The sequence below is a fragment of the Hakea prostrata genome, chromosome 9 (assembly GCF_041222555.1).
Source record: "Hakea prostrata isolate BN-2017 chromosome 9, UWA_Hpros_2, whole genome shotgun sequence".
Lineage (NCBI taxonomy): Eukaryota > Viridiplantae > Streptophyta > Magnoliopsida > Proteales > Proteaceae > Hakea > Hakea prostrata.
Genome location: NC_142608.1, coordinates 9536053 through 9556826, shown reverse-complemented (window position 1 = coordinate 9556826; position 20774 = coordinate 9536053). Strand labels below are relative to the sequence as shown.

General features: G+C 37.9%; 1 protein-coding gene and 1 pseudogene across 1 annotated transcript; one reads left to right on the top strand and one right to left on the bottom strand.

The window, feature by feature from the left end:
• Nucleotides 1-231: 231 nt before the first annotated feature.
• LOC149004554 (protein ULTRAPETALA 1-like) lies at nt 232-6482 on the bottom strand. The gene is made up of 3 exons (XM_089169113.1): nt 5783-6482; nt 4549-4873; nt 232-1054 (listed from the first exon to the last, which is right to left on the bottom strand). The coding sequence occupies exons 1-3, from the start codon at nt 5988-5990 to the stop codon at nt 880-882; spliced, it is 708 nt and encodes a 235-aa protein (XP_089025239.1). The 5' UTR covers nt 5991-6482; the 3' UTR covers nt 232-879.
• A 980-nt stretch (nt 6483-7462) lies between these two features.
• Nucleotides 7463-19517, top strand: LOC149004553 (serine carboxypeptidase-like 18; annotated as a pseudogene).
• Nucleotides 19518-20774: the final 1257 nt, after the last annotated feature.

Sequence of the window (20774 nt, the reverse complement as noted above, 5' to 3'; positions counted from 1 at the left end):
GATTAGGATAATAATCGGATAATTGTTTTCTTAAGTATATTCTTCTAAATAAGTATGAATACAGATTGAATACAAATTTTTGACTACCTTGTTGACATCTTTATCATTTTATTTGTGAGTTGCGTTTGAAATTTAAGAATTTAGTAACTTTGATATTTTTTTTAGTAGAGAATCTAGAAAAATAATCACATATTTCAAGAAGTCTATAAAAACAAAAAAATGAATCCAAATAAATAACTTAATCGGATAGATAATAACCGGTAAGAAAAGTGTATATCATATTCGTATCCTATTAGTAATCGGACGGATTCGGATACCTCTAAACAGATGCAGATGCAATTCGAAAGCAGATTTCGGTTATCCATCTACACCCCTAGCTGACAACTACAAAAGTATCAACCACTACCGCTTGTTTTCTTCATGGCTCAACGGGAAAGCAATTTCAGTTCTCTAGTTAGCAAAAATTGTCAAAGCCCAAGTAGCACGCCAGAATTTTGAGGCATCGTCTTTTCATAAAATATACCTGAAATGAATTCTCAAAATGGTTTTGAGTCTCATTTCTAGTAATACCCATTTAGGACCACAATCACCACCTGCAACGTGTTTTCTCAATGATGTCTTCCTTCAAAAGAATAGGAAATATCGTTGAAGTTACCAACAATAGATTTCTAATGGTAGACTAATTAATGAAACTGCAAGTTCAAAAGGAGCCAGAAAGAACAGAAAAAACTGAACCCTCTGATTGGGGACTTAAGGTAGACAGAGGAAGCTGAGGTTCTCTGTAATGAAGGTGAGAGGAGGGCCTCACGAGGGCACAAAAAGTGAAATGCCCACCAAAGACAAGGAAGGAATACCTTGCCTAGCAGGTGGTTTAGGAAACTAAGTTGCAGCATTGCGGGTGAAATCAATGCAGGTCTGACAGTTGCAATCAGAGAATCGACAAATGTCACAGCCAAAGCACACACAAGAGGTGCACCCCTTGCAGGTAGGAAGACGAGAGCAACCCCTGTACACCTTACGGCTTGCACGCTCTTCCTCATCATCACAGGTTATTCTGAACAACAAAAAGTGAGCAATATCAGAAACTCCGTTAAAATTTGAATCTAGAAAATCAAAAGAAAAGCAACAATAGCAAAACCCAGTACGAGAAAAAACATAAGACATTATACATCATTACTGTAATCTGAGATGTGCTCGTTTGCCAGCCAACAGCAGTTTGATGTTGACTCACATAAAATAATTTAAATTGGCTTTAATATCTGATAGATGAATGCATTGAATGTAGTTTCAAAAAGTAGACAACTGCTAGCTCAGTTGGGGCCTTGTCAATGATGTGCAGACTCCTATGAGGAGGTCATGGGGATCAATTCTCTTGTCTTCATCTTGTGCCAAAAGGCACCCCTTTGACTTCACCACACTTTTCTCATTATAGTCTCATGGTGGAAGTTAAGTAGGGTAGATTAGGAAGAGTAGGTTAGGTTCTAGTTGCTGTGCTCAACTGTGGGTGGGAACATATTATTGGTAACTGTAGCTGAAAAGTTAAAAAAAAAGCTAACACTTCATTGAGCTCATTGTATGGGCTTCATTTGAGATTTACTTTTCTTTAATCTCTGACCAAAGCATCAAAATAAAATAGGAAGCATGGGAAAAGGCAAGTTGACACAATGGTAAGTTGCCCATCGTGAGGTTGCCCCATCTTGACATTAGTGGTCATGGGGTCAAGTTGGGAAACACCTTACAGCCTTTCGGTGGACCAAGGGAACATACATTATGAACCTCCCCAGATCCCATAGTGGCGAGAGTCTGGTGCACTAGGTACACCCCTATCTTTTTTACAAGAAAAGGCATGGCTCTAGATAGAATAGAATTACTGAAGCTTGAGTCCTCCTAAATACTTGGGCTTAGTCTTCATTAATGAGAGAGGTAGAAACAGAGGCTCTACCAGAACTCTATTTCTCCAAACAGAAGACTTGCATATAAAGAAGTTTGTAGTGGATGCAGGATGATAGAATAACTGCTGTTGAAACAACAAACAAGCAATGAACCTGGCACAACAATGGTGAACAGGCAACAGTACCATTTTCACTGTAATATCCATTGTTAGGATCCTGTGCCCCACTGTTGTATTTAAACAATTTTAGAAAAAATGTGAATGTGGCCAACATGTTACAGCAAGGTTTTCCATATGAAATACAAATAAGCCATGCTTGCGACCATTCAAGATGCATAGGATCCCAGATTGAAGTCTTACCAACAATTTAGGACCAATCAGATGACTCCAGTCCATAGTAAAATCAATGTATAATGTCATAAGTGTCCAGCCCACAAGTTTCCTAGAACTTATTTAAACTCCTCCCCCCCCCCCCCAAAAAAAAAAAAACAAGGAAAAAAAAAAAAAAAGGGAAATAAAAATCCTAAAACTTTAGTCTAACACTAAAGCCAAGTAAATAGGCTATCATTCAATTCTGTTCATACATAAAAATAAATGCAGAATAGTAATGAATACGATACAATCCTTCTTACTTGTAGAACATTCTTGAAATTAGACTGATCAAGGTTATGACATACTTTGTTTTTCCCTGATACATAAACAGGTTACCAAATTTTTGAAGTAGTTTTTCCACATACGATGCAATACCAGATGGCATGAGATAGCTCTAACATTACTAACTATAAATTGACTACATCAGATCAACCAAGGAATTCCCTTCAGTATAAAGGATATAAGATAGCAACTGGGTAAGTATAGTAAGATCTTGTGCTTACTTTCAGTTTCAGTTTGTCTTATTCAACATTCAACGTAAGGGATATTCACAATTGCAAACCATCCCTAAAGAAATGGGATGAGCGGAAATCTAGTCTCAGTGTTTAATCCAACTACACCAAACAGCACCCACACTGCTTGCGTTCAAATTATAAGAGGATGTTGTGAAATAAAGTTGTTCAGAACTACATAATTCCTTCAGCACTAATGCAGAATCACACCAGAAACTGAGGTGGAAGTCTTTGCAGCATGGAACCATGACTACATTTAAAGAGGCTTACTACAATGAAGACTTCGATAAAAAAAATCATAATAATAACCCAAACTCATGATGAAATGATGGAAAAGACAAAGCCACCCTTCATGTCTCTGCTCAGTTTTTCCAATCTTCAGGACTGGAACTTCTTGACAACCCAGGGATACTTCACAGTAGCTTAAAATTCATCACAATGTTAATAGACAATGAAACAAGCATCATATGGTTTCTGAGCCTATTGCTGTATAGAGTAATATATAGGATATATTCGATAAGGGCAAGGGTATTGTCCGTAGATGGCAGAGAACCTTTTACTTTTTTATATCCAAGTAGTTCTGCACAGTTTTGAAACAGTTTGGCAGGTTACTTTGATTCACCTTACTAACATGACATGATTACTTCTAAAATGAAAATAAAATAGAATATAAAAAAAGGGGATCCTCCCAACAATGGTTACGGTGTATAAGATTTGCGCTTGCAGACTCTAAACTTCTTAAACAATTCTCCAACTATAACCCAAGTCCCCAGCAAAAGTAGATGACCCTAAAGGAATCACCATCGTCTATAGCACATCGCTGAAGCAATCATTGTCAGGAAGCAAGAGAGACCTTGAAGAAAAAAATGATACTTGTAACACTAGAACCAGCTCTAGCCATTTCAACTGCAGAAGGGAACCACAATCCATCCCAATTGTGGTTGTCAATTCAACACAAATGTTGGCTAAATATCAAGCCAACTAGTCCATCATGGAAAATTTTTGATGTGATCATAAGCAGGGAATAACTTACGACAGGTACATGAGTGGAGATATACTAAAAACCTAGTCCTAACTTCATGTATGTAAGAAATACAGCAGCAATTATAAGAATATGAAGCAATGTCCAACATGCGACATCTACACAACATTGAAGGTTACCTGGTGATGATCAGATGAAATCTTTATTTCCAAGGTGATGTACACAACTATGGAAGATGAAATCAGATTGGGCTGACATTATCTCCAACAGCATCCATGGGTATTTTGCAATTGTACTCAAGAAGTACCAGTAAAACCCAGGTTGCTGACCGCCTTCATATTGCTTAAACACAGAGTCACAGGAATATTTTTCACAGTTCAGGACCGGCTAGAATTACTCAAAAGCTCATTGTCACAGGACATGAAACAATGATCACATTAGTAATTCTGTTCCACTCAGAATGCTGACTTCCCCTGATATAATTTAATGGTGTGGTGCCATCTAACCGATTCAGCTAATAACTTAATCATATCTAATGAAGACTTCCTCTTGCAAGCAACACAGAAAATGCATTACAACATATGCTATCATGTTGATGGATTAAATCACTCATACAGCAAACAACAAAGCAGTTAATAAAGAAAGAAAGAAAGAAAAAAAAAAAGATCCTAATAAAAAACAAAGAATACATTTTTATGGACAGTATAAGACCCTTGAAGCCATTCAAACAGTCTGATATTTCATTCCAATTTCAAAAGCAAATAATCACAGTCATTTCTGAAGAATCTTACTTGTCATATGGCAGGTCAGCACACTTCCAATTAAGATCAGCCAAAGAATCATGGTGAATCCGGCATTCCTCTTTTGTCCTAAGACGAAACCTGCGCTCTTTATTACACCTTGTACAGCGAACAAACTCATCCCGATGAGAAGGTCTTCCATTGTGAGATTTGTGAGAGCCCTTTGCAACTTTTGATGCTTGGTCATAGTATTTAAGCAGTGGTGTTTTTGACACAGGAACCTTTTCCCCCTTGACGATGACCCACACATTGCTCTTCCATTTTCTAGCAGTCTCTCGTCCAGAATGTTTCTCAAAAGCAGCTGGGGTCAGCTTATCTGGTAATCAGAATGGCCAATCACCAGTCAGAAACACACAGAAAGCGCTGCTCCAGAAAATGGAACACTAACAGACAATCTCTGATACCAAAAACATGAACACTAGATTGCCAATTTTGTACTGATCAGTATATAGATTATTGATTGCTATACAAGGTAGTATAACAAACCATACCATTGCAACTGTTCCTAATTTAACAATCCATAGCCCACCTTACCAAAATCTAGTTCAGCACTCCAAACTAGAGATGCACACTAAGGTTGAATCCTCTGTGGAATTAAAAGTCAATGTGCCATCCAAACTCCAAGCCTATGTTGATGATGCCAGTTCCCAGATAACCCACAAACGGGTTTACTGCGCATTGGTAACTTCCATCATCCTAAAAGGTTGATTGCAAGAAACAGGTCCATACATTATTTCTAAACACCACAAAACCAGCGTACAAAATTCCAAATCATCATCTATACCCCAAACCAGGCATAGAAACAATACTTGATTGAGCTAAGACAAAAAACTTAAGAAAGGAAGAAGCGTCCCACTCAATTCCCAGTGTATGGCTACGTGTTGGCTGTGCTTTATCACTAGAAGCACACATTAAAGGTATATGAAGTAGGAATATATAACACCAACGTTTTCTGCTGCACAACATCAATGAACACCGTCACTTGGACAAATATACATACATATCATATGTATGATAAGAAGACACAACCTACTCTCTCCTTGAAAACCAGAATGCAGAATAAAGATAAAGAAGCTGTACCAGAGACGAGAGGAAAAAGGTTTTCCTTGACTTTAACTCAATGTGTCAGACTCACAGACACATCTAACATGCATATCGATGAAAACCCATCACCAGAACGAAAGCGAAAGGAACGAGCGATGAAGTCGTAACAAATTTAACAAACCTTCCTGGCAGCCAGGAGTGCATTCACAGCTAATCTCGAGATCGCCTCCAGCGAAAACCCTAAGCCTCCCCACGGCGTCCCCATACCTATGACTTGTGCACCCACAAGTTACGTCGATATAATCACCTCCTCTCTTCAATCCACTAATCTCATCCAACTCTTCATCGCTGAACATGATAGCCACATCTCTTCCATTACCGTTCTCCATCTCACTCGTTTTTCTTCAACCACCCACAAAACGAAGAAGAACAATCTCCCCAGATCTCTCAGAAAAGTAATCCACAAACACCTTCTCACAAATCTGGGGAGGATAGAGGCGAAAAATGGATGAACAAAGGAGGTAAACCGAACTGGGTTTCCTCCAAAAGAAAATTTTCTATTCACATAAAACCCATAATCTAAAAATAAAAAAATAACAAGAAAGAAAAAAAAAATCTTTAGGACCGATAGCGCTCAGAGAGAATCTACAGAACCCATTGCTAAAAATCTCGATAGAACAAGCATCACAGATGCTTACCCCGAAAGATCCGAGGAATAAAACTAAACTGCGAAAAAGGAGACACAGACAGAGATAGAGAGAGGATAGTAGAATAAGTTATAATAGATAGATTAGAGAAGATAGAAGTTAGATGGGGGGAGTTGTAACTTGTGAGCTGGCCAAAACAGGATTGGCAAATGTGTCTGTCGTAGGGGTTGAAGTTGAATGTGACAATAGGGTGGGTGGGGTGTGGTTATAGGGTCGGGCTGAGACGCGAGAGAGAGAGAGAGAGAGAGAGCTTTGGATTGCATGACATGACATGAAGAAAACAACTTTCTTCGGTTTGTGCAAGAAATCTTCTCATGGGAAGAAGACGAGGTTTCTGGGCAACCGTACCTTTTTACCATTTCCATGCGTTGATATTTGAATTTCTCCGCCCCAAATCCCTCTTTCCTAGTTAATCTCTCGAAGTCTTCTCTTTTTTTCTCTGTTTATCTCAGAATCAATGTGCTACCCCCAATACATTTCCCACTCTTGCTCATTTAAAACTTCCTTCCTTTGTTACAATTAGATGTATTCTGAGTTTAATTCATGTATGAAGTTGGGAATACAGAAAAGAAAACGATTCTGATAACCTCAATCTTTTTTTTTCTTTTTTCCCTGGGTAGAGATAACTTTTAGTTTTGACTTTCTCTAAACAATGGTTCTTCGAATGAAGTATCTATAAGCCGCCAGGTTTCGTATGCCTTCTCATGGAAAGTTTTTTATTTGTTTATTCTCTATCACTAAAAATATATTGTAATTGACTAATTGTTGGATGCAAGATTCTTCGGTGGTTCAAAGGAACCCTTGTCTTGTTTGGAAGCAAATGAGAAAGAGCAAAATTCCCAATGTGATGGGTCAACAGAACCCATTCATGATTTGTTATGAAGGTGTTTAAATGATACATTTATAAGTATTAATAGTACATCATCAATGGTTGAGTCAGTTGGTAAGCGACTAACACCTTGATTCAGTTGGTAAGCGATTAACACCTCTTAATGGAGAAATTATGAATTCATTCTATATTTACAGACAGATACCCATCATTCTTCAAGAATTGGCATGCAACAGCAGTAACCCAGAATGGCAGATTTAAGTTCAATTCACCCCACCAAGCATCCCACAATGCATTATTGGATCAAACCCCCTGAAGATGGACAATGCGTTTCAGAATCTCTGAGAGGAATACGGCACATACAGAAGGGACTCAGAGGGACATGTGTGTTTTACCACTGCTGAGGGCTGTGGGGATGTCAATGTCATCCGCATGGAGTCGACAGCGATTTGGTGTGGACTTCAACGAGCTACTCACCTCAACTTGGGGTCACACTGACAAATCGTGCATCTCTGGTCAGACTCCAAACTAGCGATTCAAATCGTCACAGGTTGTATACACACACACCGTGGGCAGCTCTGGGGCTGGTCGAGGACAAGTTTGTCTAAAACGAGGCTTCCAAAGATGCATCTTCTTCCTTCACCATGTTGGTGAGTTCAATTTTTGTGCCGAATGCCTAGCCAGCTTCGAAATGATGATGATGCATGTGGATGGAAGTTCATTTGAACCTGGGTAGGCTTCCCCTGGATTTCTCCAGTCTTGTAAATCTAGACGCCAGGGGTAAATGTTGCCAAAGTCTCTAATGTTCTCTTTTCCTATTTCTCACTAATAATGCAAAACACCTTTTTTCCAAAAGAAGGTATCAATAATATTTAAAATCATATCAAATTGATTAATTTTGCTTCAGTCTTAAGGTGCCTAAAGTCTAGATCTAAAGTGGTGGTCGAGATCGATCAATTTTTGTTTTTTTTTTTTTTAGGTTTTAGTGGTGTAGTTCAAAAAAAATCAAAACGAATGGTCGAGATGGACCAAAAGTAAATGGCAGTTCAGTGCTGCGCATTGAAGCAATTTCCCCTAATCACGAGAGAGCGATGGATAAACAACTTTTGTATGTAAACATCACAAATGGGAGGGCCAGGGAGGAATATTGACAATCATATGTAGGGATCCACACAATTAAATGAAAAACAGTGCAGGTACATGTATTATGTAGTTTTTTGTAAAGATCTTTAGTTCATCCAAGTCAACTTAATTATACCTTAACTACATTTCTTCTCTCAGGCTGGCTAATCAAAATCTTGAAAATATTTTTTTGTCTCTCCCAGGTTGTAGTTGGGGGAAGGGTTAGGGTTAGGGTTAGGGTTAGGTTGGAGGCGGAAGAACCGAGTTTTGAAATAACTACATTGTTTCAATGATGCGTTTACATGTCTTATTGGTTCCACATGAATCATGCTCCCTCATTGTCTATCCTGTGTATCACAACATGGTCTAATACCATTCCTTGGCTGGTTGAATCGGCTCATGAAGATTCTTCTACCTTATGTCCTTCACAGTTTTTTGAATAAAAATCCTTTAATTATCCCCCAAAAAAACAAAAAGTAAATAAAAAAAATGCTCCCTTGCACCACAAAGAAAAAAGAAGGGGGGGGGGGGGCGCGCCGGGGGGGCCCCCCAAAAACGGGGGGGACCCCCCCCAAAAAAAAAAAAAAAAAAAAAAAAAAAAAAAAAACCCCCCCCCCCCCCCCCCCCCCCCCGGGCGGGGGGTGGGGGGGGGGGGAGGGGGGGGGGGGACCCGCGGCGCCGCCCGGGCGGGACTCAAAAAAAAAAAATCCACTTATTTTGAATGAGCAACTTTTGAACACAAATTCAAGAAAATGATATATGGATCAGATTTAGGCATCAATCGAGCAATCAAATTCAACCAAGTGGGTTTCCACCTTTCTCATGACATGAAAAAGAAACCATGGACCACATAAAGCTTTTGCTAGGAGACTATAATTTATAGGTGGCAAAGGAGTTTTTTTTTTTCTTCTAAAGGTTGTAAAGATATATAAAATGAAGTGACCTCTTATTCGTCGGCAGTGGATAAAGGAAGGCTTATGTGGTATCCTTCCACTTTTGTTTGGTAAAAGTTTGGTTTGCATGCAATATGTGTGCATTATATGTACGACCTTTGCTCAACACCTATATAATACGACAATATTTATAATAATGTAATTCTTACACAATGAGATTCACCAAAAATGGAGAAAAGTAATTCAGCTTTGGATATCAGGAAAAGTAAGATTCTTAATTTTGTTGATGGAGGGAAAGTAAAAAATGCATGTATGTTTTTATGTGCTTTATTTATGATGTGATTCTTCTTTATGGGGTGAAGTATGAAATAAATTTTGTGAGATTGGTTTAGTAAGACCTCCAACTTGGTCTAGTTGGTTAGTTTGAATTAATGTATTTTCTCATGAGAGTTTTATCACCAAAGAACATGGTTAGGGCTTCCTAACCCATTACTCGGTTTTAAAAACACCCCCTCTTGCATATGACCCAAATAAACCAAGCAATCCAAAAAATCTCTTTACATAGGCTCCAATAATTCATACTTCAGAAAAGTTAATGGAATTGGGGTGTTTGTTGAAAAACTTGTTGAGGAATCTCCACGAATATTGAATATTTGTTATAATCACAATATTTCTTCAGAGCTGAAACGTATTAGAAGTACTTTTTTTAAGGTATTTAGACACCTTGATTTGTGCAATACAAGTTCCAAATGTGCCTTTATCCCTATATTAGTCAATCCAAACCTTTAAGGTTGTACCCTAGAAAGGGTACTTAAGGTGTAATTAGGTTATGTTTATTACTTAACAGAATAACAACAGAGAGAGAGAGAGAGAGAGAGAGAGAGAGAGAGAATATGTTTATATAGAGCCTTTAAAGGCTAGGTGAAAGGGTAAGGTCACCTCTCTGTGAGAGTGTGAAAGTACCTTTCAACTCAACTCAACTCCGTACAAGAAGGTACCTGTACAGACCCCCCCCCCTAAGGGAAAGTGCTTCTCTAATGAGATCTTCACACTTTCACCCATTGACTTTCCGGATTAGGGCCCATGACAAAATAGGCCTTCCGAATCAAGGCTTATGACCCACAGCCCAAGTCATATAGAATTATTAATATTAATATTAATTAATATAAAGCTGTATAAGCATGGCTAGGTCATACTAGGGTTCAAACTTGATTCGCGTCGCACATGGTTTGATCCTTAACCCCAAAGTAATATTACATAGGTTCTTACCATATATAAACGAGATAATCAGCTCCTTTCAATCCGATGTGGGACTAAAGTTTCCATTATAAAAACCTAAAAGACATGATTAAAACATATATTTATATAAAATATAAAATAATAAACATAAAGTTTTAAACATAATGAATATGAATGATCAGAACAATTAGTTTTGGTTGTAGATGATCACCACCCTTGGCTTAACAATTGTTGGCATGGCAGATGGAATCTTAGATATGCAAACAACTACTTAATGGCCTACACTATTGTTAAAGCAATCTAGAGGAGGGGTGAATAGGTTGCAACTGGTGGATTTACTTAATTTTTCGATTTAATTGTAAATACAAGATAATTTGTAAATTTAAATGAGATTAAGATAATACAATCAACCACAAGACAATGATTTTATAGTGGTTCGACTTTGTAAATCTACGTTCACTCTTCTCTTGGCTTCAAGAGAGTATTCTACTAATGATTCTTTTTCAATACGGTAGGCATAGATTAAACCCTTAGAATCTATGTTCAATAGGGTAAAAGCATCATTTACAATCTTTATTCTAATTAAGGCAACAACACCCTTTATCAATTCTAATCAACCTAGACTAGAATTAAACAACAACAAAATATAAGAGATAAATGATATTACCTAAAAAGGGGTGTGACACTTTACCCTTTGTGTGAGTGTAATATAATGATAATGAATGCTTAAATGAAGAATGAATACACCACCAATGAAGCATCAATAGCCTTCAATCACCTCAAGCTTTACTCCAATGAGTTTGCTTGAAAACTTTGTAATGTTGTTCAAAGTTGAATGAGATTGGAAGGCAATAATAAGTAGTTCGTTTTATAATTTGAGAGCTTGAGAGTTGTAGAATAGTAATTACTCAATTGGTGAGGTAGGCGCTTTCAACTGGGATTAAAAGTTACCGTTAAAAATAGACGTTGGGCTTAAGTGATACTAGACGAAGGGACGTCCATCTATAGCATAGAAGCACAAAGTGAGAATTTAGGGACTTGAATTGGATTTTTTTTAGGGATTTCTAACCAGCCTCATACACTCTTTTAACATGTCCTAGGTCACTCTAATGACATGATATGTGTATATTTAAATGCAATTACGTATGAGTACATGTGGAGGTGTTATAAATCCTAAATTTTTCTTAGACATTAGTAAATCTCGTTTGTTATCGTTAAAACTAATGGATGCTGATGTGGCAATGTTGATATGGTATTTCCCAACAACTATGTTGCTCTCTACATTTGTTGGGTTTAAATGTTTGACAAATGATATACGAATTCAATTATTATTATTCTCTTCTTCTTTTTCTTTTGGTCAACAATATATTCCATTCATACAAAGCACTCCAAGTCTGGCGACCTAGTAGACAACAAAGATGAGGTTACAACTAAAGCAGGTAGCATTCTCCACTAATGTCTACAAGCACTCCTAACCAAGAAGTCTGCCAAAGCATTTGAGGCCTGGGAAAAAACTGAAACAATACAAAATTAAAGGTAACCAAAAGTTTTGAAATCTCAACAACTAGATTCTTACCCATCCAATCTAAAGATGCTTGTAAACCCCTAGGAGCATTAACTATTGCCAAGCAATCTAAGTGCACTTGCAAATCAAAGATACTCAATGATCTTGCCAATGACAAGCCATCCCTGATCGTTTCAAGCTCCAACACCGATGCCAAAGCATCCGCACAACTTGTACATTGTACTGCTACAAAGTTCCCACTTGAGTCCCAAACTATGTGCCCTCGTCCACCTGAATGAAAATCCTTCTTCCATGAGCCATCCACAAACAATTGAAACTCATCACCCTCTTTCTCAGCTCTGTGTAATTCTAGAATTTGCCCTTTCTACATGTTGCTGGATTCAACTTTCAAGTACCCATGTGAAATTTCATTATTATATAGCAAGAATCAAGCTTTCATCATGCAAAGAAAGCAATGAAATCTGATTAGATCAAGAGTTGACTTAGGACAACTTGTTCATCATGACAAAACCCTTCCCTGATTTCTTTTGAAAACCATGTAGCTCTATTCTTAGTAGTTTTTATCTTCAATTTCTTCAGAAAGAAATTGAGAACTGAACTGAAAAGCCGAGTAGCAAAATCAAAAGGCAAAAAGGCTGGAATACGACTTTTGTCGAACGGTTGGTGGGAGAACAGAGCAAGACTTTAATTACCTACCAATAACGGCTACCTAAAGATGGAGAATACCCTAAAGAAGTTGATTTGATTTGATTTCTATATCAAGTACCATCAAAGTAGAATCTTTTTCTAATAATTGAGTCCAGGGCAACATCAATTTCCTGCAAAAGAAACCCTGCCAAGAGAAAGAAAAAGAGAAAGAGTTAAGAGTTGCGTGTTGCCGTGGTGGGTTAATAAACGCAAAAATTTCCAACGGCTGGAACCTGGAAGAACAAAGCCCAAATTGTTCGTATTTATGCCTTTCTGGTGCATTAAAGTGTAAACTTTTTAGGTTCAGACATTTCACCCAGTAGCCTTTTTGACCTCAAGAAACCCAAGAGGACATAACCAACGATTCCTAGCTAGCACTCTAATTGGCAAAAAGATGCTCTTCAGGTAGCACAGAGAAGCTGCTCTACGCCTTTGGGTTGTTTAATCAAACCAGTTGCTTTCTGGGCATGGTTGTGGTTAACTGGTTAATCGTTGGCATCATTTCTAAGCAATGAATGGCTCACAGGTATTGGGAAACAGCTTCACTTTCTAGCGCAGATTCTCTTCACCCACTTCTGTCCTTTCATTCCTTCCCTCACACATGGACGTACCACTGGTTTTAATCAATTGTTAAATAAATGTTTTTTGGGCATGAAGTTGTGGTTAACTGTTACTTGTTAGCATCAATTTTCGGGGACTTTTTAACACATTTAAGCAATAGTTCACAGGTCAAGAAAACGAGCTTTGCTCTACATAGATCGTCTTCACCTAATTGTCTGTACTCTCATTGCTCTACCTTCACACATGGGCCTGCCGGTGGTTTTGGATTCTTCAAGTCATATCAATTATTAAATATATGCTATCTGGGCATCAAGTTGTGGTTAATTGGTTACTTGTTGGCATCAATTTCTATGATTGTTTAACACATTTAAGCAATGGTTTACAGGTCATGGAAACTAAGATCCTCTTCACCCAATTGTTTATCCTCCCATCCCTACGGTTTGGAACATCTACTTTCGATGGTTTTACAACTACAAATTATGTGGGGCCTATAAATAAAAAATAATAAAAATAAATATTTATTTAAAATGCATCACCCTGATTTTGTGGGCTCCCTGTAATTTGTGGTCAATAATCGTCAGAGAGCACAAACAACTTTCCACCGGGGGAGATGATCCGGACTCCATGTGTCAGATCCACTATAAGAATGGGAGGGCGAGTGAACAATCCATCTAAATGGTAGGTCTGAGTAGGAAAAAATAAATATTTTTCATGAAATCTCACAGCTTGGGTTGTTTGGTTCAATGGAGGTAAAAACTGGGTAAAAAAATTTAAAGGAAACTTGTCCACTAACGGCTGTGATTTTTTTTTGTTTTCATCACCCTCCTTTTGAAGCTCCGGCATTCAGGTGACGAGGTTATGTCAACGGAGTGCCTTGGTTTCTTGTGAGAAGACAAAATGAGAGAGAAAGGGTTTTGGGTAATCGGTGAATGAGAGACTTGGTTTATAAATTAAGAAAATTTAATCTTTATAATGTAAAAGAAAAAATTAATATTTACAGATAAATCTTCTTTGTTTGAATTTCAACCATTCGTTTAAATTTTACTGATGTGGCAAAATCACAGCCGTCGGCAACAGCAGGCAACTGTTGCCACAAATAAAAATCACTCAGAGAAGAGATCATGGGTTCAACCCTTGCAAACAACAAAACTCCCTTTGAGATGTAATCAAGGTGCGTGCAAGCTAGCCCATATTAACCTCAGACAACGAAAAAAATGATAATGCTACTGATTGAAAGGTTGACCCCCCCTCTCTCCATTTGGTGTGTTTTCTTTGTAAGAATGTGATATATGATTCATTATAAAATATCTATCAAACAACCACGTGTTGTTCATCCCGAGGCTTGGACGGATAAACAGACAATAAACTTAGGTGGAGTAGATATTCATTTTACCAAAAAAAAAAAAGGAGTAAATATTCATTGAAAAATGCCCTTCAGGAAAGGATGAAAATCCCTCCTCCATATGATGCCTTTTTGCACCCACATTTTCATTTCTACAGTAACCATTCTCCGGGGGCAGGCACTGTCCACACTTTTGTTTGGTAGAATTGTAGTCATTGTTGTTGATTTTACTTCCCGGGAAAGTGAAAGTGACGGCAGTTTGGTGATTGTATGCTTTTACTTCAATTTAAAATCTGGGGAGGAGAGCTGCAATCACGCTCCCAAAAAAAAAAAAAAAAAAAAAATTGAAACTCACCAGTTCGTTACTGAGTTTGAACGACGCAATCCCGATCCAATGCAGCAGTAGCCTCGATCCAAACTTCCAATCCTATCTCTACCGATCGTGAAGATCGTTTACTGCTCAACCATTGGAACGAAGCATCGATTTCATCAAATCGCCGAGTTCACTATTCCGAATTCCGTCCCTGAACCACGCGTTTTCAACGACCCACTCCACCACCGTCGACAACGGCAACCACCACAAACAGCAAACGAAGGAGATTCCCAGGTCTTGTCTGGTTTGGGTACAAGAAGCATGAAATGAGCCAATGGAGGAATAGTAGGATGGTTAGGAACTTGCTTTTCAGTGGAGAGGTCATAGGTTCAACTTCTACCGGCGGCATATGTAATATCCCTATCCCCATATATAAAAAGCGTCTTTGTAAAAAAAAAAAATAAATATAAAAATGGTTTATTTTTGTACCAAAATCTAGATTAGTGTTTTTTTGACCGTTGGATCGTTTCTTATTAGGTGTCGACGTGTTACGAACCTAGTCTATGGGAATGGATAATAAGAAGGTTAGTTTGTAAGGGATTAAACTGGGGTTGGATATCATGTTGAGAATACATCATATTAGGGAGTATTAAGGGTAGAAGGGTCATGCTAATGGGTGATAGCCTTACACTATAAATGTACTAGGTTAAAGTGTTTTGGGTAACAAGAATGATTTCTCAATTTCTTTTAACTCTCTGTCTCTCTCTCTTATGCGTTTCTTCTTCTTCCTAGCCCTCAATCTTCTTAATTCAATTTTCAACCCTCTGTAATTTTTCTTCTTCTGTAAGCTTTAGATACGAGATCGTATCACGACGCCTCAGATATCCTAAGAAAAGGATGGGAGGAGCAAAAGTTGTGGTTATGTTTCATCCTATCATTATTCCTTATGCAGCTACAGGTGGTGCCCATCTTCGCAGCATCCACAACCGTCAAATATCTTCTGGGGTTTAATGGGCCTCTACCCTTTAAATTGGAAACTGGGTATGGTAGTTAATTAATTATTTAGGGCATTCTTGGAAAATCAACTTTATTTATGTGTGTTTAGATCCAGCACGTTCGTGTGGTCTAATTTATTTTTGGGGCATGGTTGGATGAATGATTCAAATATTTAAAATGATGATTTACGAAGAAAAAAATAAAAAGAGAATGTAATGTATATTAATAATCAAAATTTAAAATTTCAGAGTACATTGGTGTAGGAGAGTCGGAGGATGATCTATAGATTTATGGGTAATAGGTGAAATTCAGAGATTTCAAAAAAGCTATACCTTTGCACATTCACAAAATTCATGTTGATCAAATAGTTTTTTAGGATGAATCCAAATATTTCATTTCACAATCAAACATCTAATTTTATAAATTGGATGACGCTATGGTCTTGGTTGCTCTAGCTTTAAGTTCACTTTTGCAATCTCGAGATCGATTTGGTAATCAAACTCCTATAAATGATGAATACTAATAAAAGATGGATGGAAGATACTTCTTTTTTCAATAATCAAAGTTTAGCAAATGGCAAGGTCTCCATCTCTTCAGTGTAGGAAGCGAGGATGCCATGCAGTTATTTTACTACCTTGCAAAGTCTGGGTGGAACCCAACGGAAGATCCCTTTTGTTCAGGCTCCCCGACGGGGAGCACAAGGTTGCTCCCAACGGTTTAAGTTCACTTTTCAATGTAGATGGGGCCCACGTTCAAACTTTTATTTTAGGAATAACACAAAAAGATAGATGGAAGATACTTCTTTTTTCCTGAATAGTTTAGCCCATGGCAAGTGATCTCCATCTCTTCATTGTATGAAAGGATGCCATGAGTATTTTTCACCTCCGGGTTGGGGATGAAAAACTAGGGCTTTGATAAAAAAACATCAAACCATTTGAGCTAGATCAAATACTCAACTCTAATCTAATATTTACCCTAATCTGAGACCATTGCAATTTGGGTTCAACTCCCCCAGATGGCTAGATCCTATCCAGACCCTTGGATAGATTCAAGTCATTGGAGCCAAAACTAGCACTCTTGGATTCCTCAATTATTAGTATTTCTCTTGGTACATATCTATTTTCTTCTCCTCCCCCGCCACCCATCCCCCAAACCCTCGGCTGCCGCCGCCGCCGCCTCTTTTGGTTGAAAAATATATCTATAGATTCCTCTCGATGGTTTGGTTTCTTCACATTAAGCGTACGAAACTAAGTATAAACATTATTGTAGGCCCACTTCGTTTCGTGGTTCAGAAGTATAATGGCACCCTACCTAGTGTGTATTTCAAACCTGAATCATGGAACCAGGTAATATCAACAATACAACCACATAGGAATTCATTTATTTCAAAATTACAAATGATAGTACTCTTCGTCAAGATAGCAGGTTTTCTTACATTCTTAAAGACATTTTTAATTTCTTTTTGATACAAATAACCTTCCCCCCAACACCCCCCCCAAAAAAAAAAAAAAAAAAAAAATTCCTGTGGTATCCGGTGGCAAGCATAATCCACGTAGACGCACCTGGTTGGAACTGGATTTTCTTACTCCAAAAGCTCTCAATATCAAACAGGCGATTTCATTGCATCCAAACGTCTTAATTTACGAATTCCTTACTCAGGTGGGTAACATATAATTTGTCTCGTTTACGTCCTCTTAGCTTTATAATAATTTAAGGAAATAAATTTTCTTGCTAGTGGATGAATGAAAACCCAGAGTTTCTCAAGAATCCCTTTTACATTGGTGGAGATTCATATATTGGCAAGCTTGGTCCGCTTTTTGTTAAAGAAATATCTGATGGTACTTCTCTTTTTCCACTCTCATTCTCATAAAAACCTCTCAAGTTTGGTTACTCAATACTGTTTTATCAAGAACTCTACTGTGTAGAGAAGCAGCTCGGTTATTCTTATACTACTTTAAGATTTTATTGTGTCACTGCTTGCAGCCAATGAAGCTGGGAGTGAAGTGTTTATCAATCTTAAAGTAAGTTTTGCAAGATAATATATGTGTCATCTGTTCATATATAGATGAATGGATAACAAACAGTTGACGTGTAAGGATTGGGAACTATTTGCAGGGATATATACTGGGCAACCCCATAACAACGCAGATTTTGATGACAACAAAAAAGTACCATTTGCTCATGGAATGGCTATTATATCAAATGAACTTTATGAGGTCCCTCTCCTGCTTTTGAGGGAAAAACAGCAAAGCGGAAAACCGCGGAACCGGCGACCGGGAAGACCCGGGAACCAGCGGAACCCAGAGAAGACCAAGCAAGGCGGCAACAGGAAGGCAGGAAACAAGGAACAGGAGAAACCGAAGACAAAGAGATGGGAAAAACAAGAGAGGACGCAGCGGAAAAAACCAAAAAGGAAGGGAGCACAAGAGAGGCGGGAAGACACACGATCAAGCCTCGTCCAGTCGGTCCACGACGTGGGGGGAACCGCCGGCGAGCCTTCTGCAGGTTCTCCGGCTGAAAGGACGAGGATTGGCGCACTAAACAAGTTATCTAATCATTGGAAACACTTAGAGACATATTTATTGATTAGTTCATTTAATTTATGGTTTGGGCAGTCATTGAAGAGCTACTGTGAAGAGAACTATATAGACATAGACTCCAACAACGTAGAATGTCTAGAGTGTATGCAGAAATTCAATAAGTTAGGGAGCTTGGTCTCTTTAGAGCTTATTTCTATCATTATCTCAGGAACATGATTATTGACTTTGCAACTAATGCAGTTCCTGAAAGGAATAGATAAGTCACAAATTTTGGAGAAGTTGTGTCCTTTTGCATCCCCAGAACCTGAAGAAGTATCAGGATATAGAAGATCTCTTGGGCAGAATTATTCAAAATCCCTCCAACCACAACCCCCAATTCCTGATGTTAGCTGCAGGGTAAGTGCAAATATTTCTGGAGTTCTTCCTCTGTTCATGACATTCAGTCAAAGAACACATGAACTCTTCTAATTAATGTGCTTCTTAATTGGTGATTAACTATTGATTCATAGATGTATAAATACTATTTATCACCTTTCTGGGCGGATGACGAACGCGTCCCAAGGCTCTCAACATTCAGAAGGTATGAGATTATGATTATCTCATTAAAATATACAAAAATACTAGCAGCAAAAAATGGTTCCATTCATAAGATTCTGTAATGATGAACGCAGGGAACTGTGTATAAATGGCAAAGGTGTCGCTCCAATCTACCTTATACATATCAAGTCCAGAGCAGCATCCCATATCATTTATACCTCAGTAAAATGGGTTATCCATCTTTGATATACAGGTGAGATCCATCTCCACTCCTAGCTTGATTCCTCCTAGATTAATTATCAAAGTGCACCAAGTTACTAATTTTTATATGTCTATCAAGTGGTGATCAGGACATGATAGTGCCGTTCTTGGGTACGGAAGCATGGATAAAATCTCTCAACTACTCTCTCATTGATGAATGGAGGTCGTGGTTAGCTGATAGCCAAGTAGCCGGGTGGGTTAATTTGCTTTAAAGAAGCTAAACTGATTCAGTTGTTTTGTTTATTCCAGGGAGCAGGACATGGGGCTCCAGAGTTACGTTCATGCCCAAGGAATGCCTTGCTATGTTCTCTCGTTGGGTTTCTGGAGAACCTCTATAACCAGATTAGATATTGCACTTATTTAAGTCTTGGTTGGCTTTTATATGTGATAATTTCCTCTTTTAAGACTTGCCGTTCTCCTCCTATTGGAGTTCATCACAAACAAAATATGTTTGAAGATTGTCAATGCACTTAAAAAATTCTCAATTTTTAATGCTCTTGCATGCAAAGGGGATATTCCATGCATCTTTCTCCTTCCTTTGCAACTACAACAGCCGAGTGCCACCTTGACCCAACCCTGATCTACTCTCATGGTTAGAATTTTTGAACATGGACCTTATTCGGTTCAGGGTGGACCAAAGCATCTTCAGACCACCAAAACCAAATTTAATTGCACCCTTTATATGCCACTTGACTGCTATCCCTTTGCTTGAAACTACATAGATTAGTTGTTTTCAATCGTGATCTCTCATAAAGTTACAGATTGCAATACACATACACATAGTTGTGTTGGCGCACCCCAACCAGACTTAAAGCTCTACTAAGCATGTAAATCATCCCGCAAACCACACACTTCAAATACAAGAGAGAGAAAAAATCCACAACACATCAAATATATGTAGTTCAACAAGTTGCTTACATCCATGGAGTAACGATCACTCAAACCTCACCATATATTTATCACTAATTTCACCCTTGAAAGTACAAAGAATGTCTTTACCTGTTTACCTAAAATGAATCTAGGAGGCCGCACCCACGACACAAGATGTTTTAGTCAACACCCATGACATAGGACATCCAATCTTCTTTTGCATTTAACAATAAGGGTGTAAATGAATAACCGAAATCCGCACCAGAATTCATATCCACATCCATTTAACGATATCCGAATCCGTTTGATTATTAATAGGACGTGGATACTAATTGTATACCCATTTTTGTCCAATTATTATCCATCCGATTAAATTATCCGATTAAATTACTTATTTGGATTTACTTTTTTTATTTTTATAATTTTTACTTGAAATATGTGATTATTTTTCTAGATTTTTTAGTAAAATAACTACCAAAGTTGCTAAATTCTTAAATTTCAAGCCTAACCTCACAAATTAAATGGTAAAGATGTCAACAAGTAGTTGAACACTTGTATTCAAGCCCATTTAGAAGAATCTATTTAAGAAAATAATTATTCGATTATCATCCGAATCTGACTGAATTCGTTCGAAAACTGATAGGATATTATCCGAATCCGCGCACTGAATATAATAAGATGCATGCGGATATGATATTACCACTATCCGATCTGAATCCGATCCGTTTACACCCCTACCTAACAATAGAGG